The sequence below is a fragment of the Rhinoderma darwinii genome, chromosome 8 (genome assembly GCF_050947455.1).
Source record: "Rhinoderma darwinii isolate aRhiDar2 chromosome 8, aRhiDar2.hap1, whole genome shotgun sequence".
Taxonomy (NCBI): Eukaryota; Metazoa; Chordata; class Amphibia; order Anura; family Rhinodermatidae; genus Rhinoderma; species Rhinoderma darwinii.
The window spans coordinates 103,241,504-103,253,265 of NC_134694.1; the positions used below are offsets into that span (position 1 = coordinate 103,241,504).

An 11,762-nucleotide genomic window follows, 5' to 3' on the forward strand; every position below is an offset into this window, starting at 1 on the left:
GCCGTAAATTTTGAGCTGCTCTTCATTGAGTTCAATGAAGAACGGCTCAAATTACGTCTGAAAGAAGTGTCCTGCATATAATGTATATAAGTGTCCTGCATATAATGTATATAAGTGTCCGGCATATAATGTATATAAGTGCCCTGCATATAATATATATAAGTGTCCCGCATATAATGTATATAAGTGTCCCGCATATAATGTATATAAGTGTCCCGCATATAATGTATATAAGTGTCCCGCATATAATGTATATAAGTGTCCCGCATATAATGTATAGAAGTGTCCCGCATATAATGTATATAAGTGTCCCGCATATAATGTATATAAGTGTCCCGCATATAATATATATAAGTGTCCCGCATATAATGTATATAAGTGTCCGGCATATAATGTATATAAGTGCCCTGCATATAATGTATATAAGTGTCCCGCATATAATATATATAAGTGTCCCGCATATAATGTATAGAAGTGTCCCGCATATAATGTATATAAGTGTCCTGCATATAATGTATATAAGTGTCCTGCATATAATGTATATAAGTGTCCTGCATATAATGTATATAAGTGTCCTGCATATAATGTATATAAGTGTCCCGCATATAATATATATAAGTGTCCCGCATATAATGTATATAAGTGTCCCGCATATAATGTATATAAGTGTCCTGCATATAATGTATATAAGTGTCCAGCATATAATGTATATAAGTGTCCTGCATATAATGTATATAAGTGTCCCGCATATAATGTATAAGTGCCCTGCATATAATGTATATAAGTGTCCCGCATATAATGTATATAAGTGTCCCGCATATAATGTATATAAGTGTCCTGCATATAATGTATATAAGTGTCCCGCATATAATGTATATAAGTGTCCCGCATATAATGTATATAAGTGTCCTGCATATAATGTATATAAGTGTCCTGCATATAATGTATATAAGTGTCCAGCATATAATGTATATAAGTGTCCTGCATATAATGTATATAAGTGTCCCGCATATAATGTATATAAGTGTCCCGCATATAATGTATATAAGTGTCCCGCATATAATGTATATAAGTGTCCCGCATATAATGTATATAAGTGTCCTGCATATAATGTATATAAGTGTCCTGCATATAATGTATATAAGTGTCCAGCATATAATGTATATAAGTGTCCAGCATATAATGTATATAAGTGTCCAGCATATAATGTATATAAGTGTCCTGCATATAATGTATATAAGTGTCCTGCATATAATGTATATAAGTGTCCTGCATATAATGTATATAAGTGTCCTGCTATAATATATATAAGTGTCCTGCATATAATGTATATAAGTGTCCAGCATATAATGTATATAAGTGTCCAGCATATAATGTATATAAGTGTCCTGCATATAATGTATATAAGTGTCCTGCATATAATGTATATAAGTGTCCTGCATATAATGTATATAAGTGTCCTGCATATAATGTATATAAGTGTCCTGCATATAATGTATATAAGTGTCCCGCATATAATGTATATAAGTGTCCTGCATATAATGTATATAAGTGTCCTGCATATAATGTATATAAGTGTCCTGCTATAATATATATAAGTGTCCTGCATATAATGTATATAAGTGTCCAGCATATAATGTATATAAGTGTCCAGCATATAATGTATATAAGTGTCCTGCATATAATGTATATAAGTGTCCTGCATATAATGTATATAAGTGTCCTGCACTTCTTTGACGAGGCTGTATTTTTACGCGTCGTCGCTTGACAGCTGTCAAACGACGACACGTAAATGACAGGTCGTCGGCAAACCCATTCAAATGAATGGGCAGATGTTTGCCGACGTATTGTAGCCGTATTTTCAGACGTAAAACGAGGCATAATACGCCTCGTTTGCGTCTGAAAATAGGTCGTGTGAACCCAGCCTAATTCCAAAGGGTTCACTTACTTTTTCTTGCAACTGTAGCTGTCAGCCGAACGAGACACACAGATTTACTGATAGCACCGGGTGGAGAAAGCAGCGGCTTGACATTTAATTTCCACAGAGAGGTCGTCCTCCATTACTCCTACCCTCATAATAGGAGTAGATCAGGAAAATGTACATGCAACTTCCTAAAATACCAGCAGACTCATAACAGGTGGACCTTCCCTTTAATAATAGGGGTTGTCCCAGAATCATAAAGTATCTCCTATCCTTAAGATAGGTGATAAGTTTAGGATTGCTGGGACCCCAACCGATTCTGACAAATGGAGTCCTGAGCCGCCGCCCCCCCCCCCCCCATTTGTGGAGCGCTGGTCGATCACGCGCGCTGCCGCTCCATTCAATGTCTATGGAAATGACGGAAACAGATGAGTACAGGGCTCGGCTCTTTCCATCATTCTCATAGAAATTGAATGTAACGGCGGGCGGATGCTCGACCACCGCTCCATTCAAGCTCCTTCTCACAGCGGGACCCCCACACTCACGATCGGCGGAGGTCCCAGCGATCAGAATACCGATCCTGTAAATCATTGATACTTCAAGATTTTGGTAAAACGCCGAATAGCGCAGGTTACATTGTGAAAATCGCAAGTCTAAAAGCGGGAGGTTCTGTACTGCATAGTGTGAGCGGAATACTGGCTGCTGTAATAAATCATATCATTATTGCTGCACTCCTCCCCCACCTCCTGATGATCCATCATCGTCAGCCCCTTCACTCCTGCCAAGATGAGATTCTTGGCCACTTCAGCGCCCAGTCCCCGCAGCCCAACCAGGAGGACTTTCGATGTTCTAAGTCTGCGGAGGAGAAGAAAGAAGACTTTATCGTGAGGATTACAGACAATAAATATCAGTCCTATGGGATATTCTATTAGTAGCAAATCTTTGCATAAACCCAGACGACTGCTTCCCGTACGGCAAAACTCCTCCAGACCGGCATCAGTGGGACCCAATAAGTGTCAGATTTTTAGATACTTTGGATTCATGGATGATCAAAGAAAATGATATGAAAACCACCACGTCAGGGTATAAAACTTTTAGGAAGAAAATAAAATGTTGAAATTGAAATATAAAACTTATTTAGTTTCCTCTGTTCAGACTTCTGCTCCTTGTGCAATTCCACATTACGCTACATTCACACGAACGTGGCCAACGGCCGTTTTTCACATCCGAGGTGCACACGCGCGGGAGGCGTAATCGTGCCTCCCCCATAGAGTAGAGTCTACGGAGGGATGCGTGAAGCTCAACAAAATTGGACATGTCCTTTTTTTTTTCACGGACCCTTCACTCGCTCTGTTTAAACAACAGTCGTGTGAACGGCCCCATTGAAATACGTGAGTCCGTGTGACGGCCGTTGTTTGACACGTTGATTGACGCTCGTATGAATGAGCCCTTACACTGCAGGCCAGTGCTGGAAACAAGTGCAGGAGTCTGAGACTTTCTGGATTATCAAATGCCAGATTAAAGGAATTTCAATGTATATTTAATTTATTATCAAAAACAAAGCCCACGTGTGTGTATATATACACACACACACACACACACACACACACACACACACACACACACACACACACACACACACACACACACACACTTTCTAATATTTTTCAAAACCGCTCTGAAAACGGGTGGCCAGAATTCCCTGCAGTGGGTGGAAGGGCTGGTGGCACCGCAGCAACAAGCATCACTAAAGTGTGAACAGAGCCTTACCTAGAAGGTAGTCCCCACAAGACAATGGAGATCCTGTGTGGTCACCGTTAGCGGCGGAGCCTGTTGCTAGGCAGCCACTGCAACGTATTGAAGGACTGTCAAGCAAGCTCAGCACCCAGTCAATATTTAGTAGGGAGCGACAACCTTTTTGGTATGGGATCTACATACATACACATATGGACAAGCACGTGTGGAGATTGGAGGAGAGGACACTTGCACATTTTTAGTGGTATCGTGGTCTAAATTTGTAATCTACTGGTCCACGGGTACGTGTCATGATGTGGTCATGTGACAATTTTTATTTTTTTTCATGCAGTCCTAAAACCAAAAACCACATCATAACGCGTTGTGCACACATACCTAAGCCGGATCATACACATTAGATCGCTGTCGGCCTAACGCTATCCCCCCGATCCCCCCCCCCACACACAGTCAGCTCGGCAGATATTATAAATGGGGAAAGGGGAGTAAACTGCTAAACGACACCTCTGGCCGCAGCTGATCTTCCCTGAGAACAAAAGGATCGGGAATGCTGAAATCCAACTACCCGATCCTCCTCCCCCCGCCATCTGCGATCGGTCGAGGTAGGCACCCCAATAAATACATATATATATTTAGATTCCTGGAGACCCTTTTATTTATTAACAACCAGGACATGCGAGTATTCTTATTTATTTTAACGCGCCATTCATTTCAAGGCGCCGACTAGACGTGATGACTCTCTGCAATCTATAGAAACTATTTAAAGGGGTATTCCGGCATCCGTCACCTGTCAATGGGATAGGTGATATTCGTTAGATCCGCGGGGTCTAAACACTGGGAGCAACCTAGCCCCTCAACTCTAGCACATCCGCAGTGGGTGGAGTTGTATGGCGCGGTGGCTGAACATACGTGTGGTGGGAAGAAGTAGCAGGAGTCGGAGTGCCACCAATACAACATATTATAGAGAATAATGGATGGAATACCCCTTTAAATAGGGAGGCCAGAATATATGCGAGTATAAGAAACCTGGTGTAATAAGAATTGTCTACTAGAAGTAGAGGAACACACTGGAGCACATCACACAATGCACAGCACAACCACCCATGTGTCTACTACACCCGGCGACAAGTATACATCTATAATCACCTCCTCTGAGCCTCCAGCCCCCAGAGGCGGATCTGCCGGTCATACTGCGCGGCCTCCTCCTCACTGATCACCGCCTCCTCCTTCTCCACCATTTTTTTTTCCCGGTCCACACACTCCGAATGAATGGACGACAACAGGAGGCGGGGCCAATATACGTCACTACCCGCCTGCCGGACCATGTGACCGTCTCCTGCCCGCCCTTTCCTCTCTGCGTCATGTGACTTCCTGGCGCGTTCTGATTGGGGTGCAGGAGTTGTTCCGTGTATAGGGAGATTGTCATACTGACCGATCTGATGAAAAGTATAGGCGATTTATTTATTTTTTTTTTACCCAATAAATGCCTTCGTTTTTTATCTGTTAGTCCCTTTTGTTCCTTGTAGATTAGGGCTGGAAGCCCAAAAATCTCAGTGTCAGGGGGTGATAAACCTGTTCCTGGTGGCGTCCTCTGCCGGCAGTGCTGAGCACTGCAAGGTCTAATTTTTCTATTGTGCAAATCCTTCCCCAAATTGTGATTAGGGACAGATTTGGCCCCAGATGCCCTGCACGTGGTACCTGAGCTATTCATTGCTGCTGAGATTGTTGTGCACATTAACACCAGTGTAATAACATGTGACTAGACTTGCCTACTTTTAACAATTATTTACAGGTAGACTTGTTTTTTTTCTATGTTAAAGGGTTATCCCAATCTTATAAAGTGATGACATATCTCAAGAATGTGCCATCACTTTATGATCAGTGGGGTCTCACCTCTAGTCAGGTGATCGGAGGCATTGTCGGGAGTCAGACCACCACTGATCTGATATTGATGACCCATCATAAGGATAGGCCATCAATATAAAATGCCTGTAGATCCCCTTTAAGGGTATGTGCACACACACTAATTACGTCCGTAATTGACGGACGTATTTCAGTCGCAAGTACCGGACCGAACACAGTGCAGGGAGCCCGGCTCCTAGCATCATAGTTATGTACGATGCTAGGAGTCCCTGCTACTCCGTGGAACTGCTGTCCCGTACTGAAAACATGATTACAGTACGCGACATTTGTCCTGCAGGGAGGCAGGGACTCCTAGCATCGTACATAACTATGATGCTAGGAGCCCGGCTCCCTGCACTGTGTTCGGTCCTGGACTTGCGGCCGAAATACATCCGTCAATTACGGACGTAATTAGTGTGTGTGCACATACCCTAAGGGGCCGCAACGCTCTTTTAGGACATGCAGTGAGTTTCATGCAACGGACACTCGCTGCGTGAAAACTCCTGCATGTGTGAATTGCCCCATTGAAATCAATGGGTCCGTGTGCTGTGCGTGATTTTCACGTACAGCACACGGACGAGTTTTACGCTTGTCTGAACGAGCCCTAAGGCTAGATTCACACGAACGTGTCCGTTTTTCACACATAAGAAAACGCGGTTTTTTTTACGGGCGGATGTCATCTGTATATGTCATGCGTTCTTTACGTCATTTCTTTAGCAACTGGTGCGTATAAAAACACGGACAGCGCACAGATGTCACCCGTGTGTCCATTTTTTTCACGCACCCATTGACTTCAAGGGGCTGCGTGGTGCGCAAAAATGCACCAAAACAAAATAGGACATGCAGTGAGTTTCACGCAACGGACACACGCTAAAATAAGTATGTCTGAATAGCCCCATTGAATTTTATTGGTCCGTGTAGTGTCTGTGAAAAAAGCGGACAGCACACGGATGTGTTGCCCGAAAAAGTCCTATGGGTAAGTTCACACGTAGCGGACATACTGGGGATTTTCTGCAATGGATTTAATTGTGTAAAATCTGCAGCATAATACAGTAGCAGCAAAGTGGACAAATCTCATCCACACGCTGCGTAAATAACGAGCAGATTTTTTTTTTTCGAAATTGACATGCGGTGCGTTTTTTTAAATCTGCAGCATGTCAGTTGTTTTTGCTTAATCGTTGCTGCTTTGTTGCAGGTTTTAACCATTGAATTCAATGGGAAGGTAAAACCCGCAACATATAAAAGATTTTGCTTTTTTTGTGGCGGAGGAGCTGCGATTCCACCGCAAAAAAGGCAACTCAGAAAAAAACAAAACGTATACTTACCCAGAATTCCGTGTTTCTTCATCCAGGCCGGCCTCCTGGGATGACATTTTATCCCATGTGACTGCTGCAGCCAATCACAGGCTCACATGGGATAAAACATCATCCCAGGAGGCCGGCCTTGAGGACGTCAGAGGGTAAGTATGTGGTTTGTTTCGTTTTAAAAAAAGAACAAAAAAAAAACGTGCAATTTTTTGCTGCGGACACAAGTAGTGGCACTTTTTTTTTTCTCAGAAAATCACTTGAAAATCGTTGATACTTGTGACCTGCAATAAGATTTTTATGTCCTGCTTACTCTATGGAGAAAAGTCTGGCTATAAAATCTTGTTTAGCCATAGGCCCAGGCGGCTGTATGGAGGTGGTGTCACATATGATCTATCTACCTATAGGAAACGGAAGCGACAGGAACAGCCAAGGTGTGTTTTGTTGTCATGGAGATATTGCCATTTTTCTGTTTTAGTATAGCAGTGATATTTGCTTTGTTTCTCAGAAAGTAACGACTAACTGTATGAGAGATTGTGTGGATACTGACACTGTTAGGGCTTATTCAGACGAACGGGATATACGTCCGTGCAACGTGCGTGATTTTCACGCGCGTCGCACGGACCTATATTAGTCTATGGGGCAGTGCAGACAGTTGCCGTAAACGCCCGAAAAACGGCCTAAAAATCGGAAGCAGAACGCATCCAAACATCTACACATTGATTTCAATGGGAAATACGGCGTTCAGTTCCGACGGGGCGTTTTGAAAAGCAACAGTCACTTCTTGGGACGTTTTTGGAGCCGTTTTTCATAGACTCTACTGAAAACAGCTCCAAAAACGCGAGTGGCTTAAAAAACTTCTGAAAATCAGGAGCTGTTTTCCCTTGAAAACCGCTCTGTATTTTCATACATTTTTGCGTTTGCGTGTGAACATACCCTTAAAAGGTAACTAAACGTTCAAGAAACTTCTGACATGTCATAGTAACATGTTAGAAGTTTTGATCGGTGGTGGTCCGAGCACTGAGACCCCCACCAATTGCTAAAACGAAGCGGTAGAAGCACTTGTGAGCGCTTATTCGCTTAGCTTCTGATCTGCTTATTCCGGAAAGCCGATGTATCGGAGTACGGGCTCATAGACTTTCTATTGTGTCCGTACTCCGATACATTGATTTCCGGAAAAAGCCAAACAGACGCGAAGTGGCTCAGCGCTCACACGAGCATTTCTGCCGCTTCGTTTTAGCAATTGGTGGAGGTCTCAGTGCAAGGTCGGATTCAGACGAACGTGAGCATTTTGCGCGCGCTCAGCTCCGTATGTCCTGTTCATATGGATGCGCGGCTGCGTGCTTTTCTCGCAGCCGCCATCATTATGACACTCTGTTTGGATGTTTGTAAACAGAAAAGAACGTGGTGCTTTTCTGTTTACATTCATTCTTTTACTGTTTTTGCGCGAATAACGCGCGTCCCACGGAAGTGCTTCCGTGGGGCATGCGTGATTTTCACGCACCCATTGACTTCAATGGGTGCGTGATGCGCGAAAAACGCCTAAGTATGGAACATGTCGTGAGTTTTATGCAGCGGACTCACGCTGAGCAAAACTTACGGACTGTCTGCACTGCCCCATAGACTTGTTTAGGTCCGTGTGACCCGCATGAATACCACACGGGCTGCACGGATGAAAATCACGTTCGTCTGAATCCGCCCTAATACAGCCGACACCTCACTGCCACAGACGGCATAAAAAATCACTTTGATGTCATCTGTTTAACCCTATAATTGCCGCGGGCAATCGCAACCGCGGTATCTAAGACGTTTGAGTAAGGGGGCCACCCCCTTACGACATGCCCTTGCCCCCCCACAACGTGATTGTGGGGTGACGATGGTTGTCATGGCAGCCTGGAGGCCTAATGAAGGTCCCCAGGTCTGCCATCTTTGTAAAAACCCTTTTCCCATTTTTTCCCTAAAGTAATGTAACAAAAAAAAAAAGTTAACATAAGGGCGGATTCAGACGAACGTTGCGTTTTTGCGCGCGCAATAAACGCTGCGTTTTGCGCGCGCAAAAACCACTTGACAGCTGCGTGTGTCATCCGTGAATGATGCGCGGCTGCGTGATTTTCGCGCAGCCGCCATCATAGAGATGAGGCTAGTCGACGTCAGTCACTGTCCAGGGTGCTGAAAGAGTTAACTGATCGGCGGTTAACTCTTTCAGCACCCTCGACAGTGAATGCCGATCACAATATCGAGAAACCTGTTAAAAAAAAGAAAAAGTTCGTACTTACCGAGAACTTCCCTCCTGGCCGTTGCCTTGGTGACGCGCCTCTCTTGACATCGGGCCCCACCTCCCTGGATGACGCGGCAGTCCATGTGACCGCTGCAGCCTGTGCTTGGCCTGTGATTGGCTGGAGCTGTCACTTGGACTGAATTGTCATCCCGGGAGGTCAGACTGGAGGAAGAAGCCGGGAGTTATCGGTAAGTCAGAACTTCTTTTTTTTTTTACACGTTCATGTATATTGGGATCGGAAGTCACTGTCCAGGGTGCAGTTTAACTCTTTCAGCACCATGGACAGTGACTATCTCCTGACGTCGCGTACCGGAAATTTTTTTGCCGGGTTCGGCCAAAACGAGTTCGGCCGAACCCGGTGAAGTTCGGTTCGGTTCGGTTGTCCGGGTTCGCTCATCTCAAAGACACTCCATTTGGCTGTTTGGAAACAGAAAAGCACGTGGTGCTTTTCTGTTTACATTCATCCTTTTGACAGCTGGTGCGCTGTTTCAGTCGGTTCGCACGGAAGTGCTTCCGTGCGACCTGCGTGGTTTTCACGCACCCATTCACTTCAATGGGTGCGTGATGCGCGAAATACGCGGAGATATTGAGCATGTCGCGCTTTTTGCGCAGCTGACAAACGCTGCGCAAAAAGCACGGACTGCCCCATAGACTTGTATTGGTCTGTGCGTGGTGCGTGAAAACCACGCGGCCCGCACGGACCCAATACACGTTCGTGTGAATCCCCCCTAAGTGTTATCGCTGCATCCGTAAAAGTCAGAGCTATTACAATATAATGTTATTCAACTTGCTCGGTGAACACCGTAAAAAAACAAACAGTAAAACACCCACTTGCTGTTTTATGGTCCTTTTATTCAAAACAAATTAATAAAAAGTGATCAAAAAGCCACATGTACCTCAAAATGATACCAATGAAAACTACAACTCGCCCCACAAAAAATAAGCCTTCACATTGCTCTATAAGCAAAAAAGAAAAAAGTTATGGCTCTCAGAATATGACGACAAACTATTTTTTTTTTTAGAAAAGTGGTAAAACATAAAAAAACATAAATTTAGTATCGCCACAATCATATAAACCTGTAAAATAAAGTTAACATGTAGGTTTTACCGCCTGATGGACACTGCAGAAACCAAACCCCCAAAAAATGGCGTAATCAGTGTTTTTTTTTTTTTGTTTCACCACACAAATATTTTTTTGCCAGTTTCCTAGTACATTATATGTAACAATAAGTGGTGCCAAAAAAAACTACAACTTGTCCCGCAACAAAACAAGCCCTTATATGACTATGTAGACGAAGAAGCCCAAAAAATTATGGCTTTCAAAAGGTGGGTAGGATACGAAAATGAAAAAAAAATTTAATTGGCTGTGTCCTTCAGGGTTAAAGAGGACCTGTTACCGCTCCTGAAATATGAAATAACAATTCTGTAACATATTTTTTTTAGAACTCTGTACTGTGCCATCCCTCTGTTATTCCTCCTAGAAATTTATGAATAAATTGACATCTGGGTGTTACTATTTTCCTTGTCAAAGGGGACGTCCCTACACCGTCAGCATCGATTAGACATTGTCAGCCTGTGTAGGGACACCCCCCACTGGAAACACCCAGTTGCCAATTTATTCATACATTTCTAGGAGGAATAACAGAGGAAGGGCACAATGTAGAGTTCTAAGAAAGTATTTTCCAGAATTGATATATTATGAGGAATACAAGTATTTACTAAACCAGATATGTCAGGGGAGGTGACAGGTCCTCTTTACCTGCTGGACGATGCATAATGTGTATGCTCGTCATAAACTACATTATGACGAGCATGCCGACCACATGGAGACAAGTGCCCGTGCGATCAAGAACAGGGCAATGGCTGTAATACACAGCCGCAGCCTCGCTCTCATGGCAGAGATCAAAGAAACCCCTGATTCCCTCCGTTAACCCCTTCAATACCGCAATCAAAGCTGCAGCATTCGAAGGGAAAGAGTGTGTGGGGGGGGGGGGGGTGGATGCCATCAAGGGACATATATTTTATGGGCAGACAGCCCAGGGTTCATTAGAGTACCCCAAGGCTGTCTGACCATATTTCCTGTTGTTAGGGCATACTTAGGTACATGCCATCTATCAATACACAGGCTAATGTACGGGCATATATGTAGTCCAATACAGTTAAAATATTAACATCAAAATTGAAAATCCTCCTATAAGATTTAAAAAAAAGTTAAATTAATAAAAAAAATAAAAAAAGTTAAATGAACACAAATGCAAACTTTTTACAATAAAACTTTATTAAACATTAAGTCTAAAAACATAAATTTATATACACATATTTGTTATCGTCACGACCCCAATAACCTGCGCGTCAAACTTCTAGCATCATTTATGATGATCAGCGCATACTGTAAAAACATAAAATAAAAACTGCAGCGGAACCGCTTTTTTTCAAGCGCTTTTGCCAAAATAGATATTTATATAAATTAAACTATAATGTAAATGTACAAAAATTCCACCTACATAAAGTACAACTCGTCCTGCAAAAAAACGTCTAATACAACTATGTCAAACACAAAATGAAAAAAAGTAATGAGCAAAGTGGAAAGAAATCAAGAAAATGT

The 11,762-nt window shown here is 43.1% G+C and overlaps 1 protein-coding gene across 1 annotated transcript in view; it reads right to left on the reverse strand.

The window, feature by feature from the left end:
* Nucleotides 1-5,003, reverse strand: part of SAE1 (SUMO1 activating enzyme subunit 1) — a 38,286-nt gene extending 33,283 nt beyond the window's left edge. The window contains exons 1-2 of the mRNA XM_075836053.1: nucleotides 4,820-5,003; nucleotides 2,665-2,776 (exon numbers count right to left, since the gene is read on the reverse strand). Of these exons, the coding sequence (XP_075692168.1) occupies nucleotides 2,665-2,776; nucleotides 4,820-4,998 (291 nt within the window). The 5' untranslated portion in view covers nucleotides 4,999-5,003. The remainder of the gene's footprint in view (nucleotides 1-2,664; nucleotides 2,777-4,819) is intronic.
* Nucleotides 5,004-11,762: the final 6,759 nt, after the last annotated feature.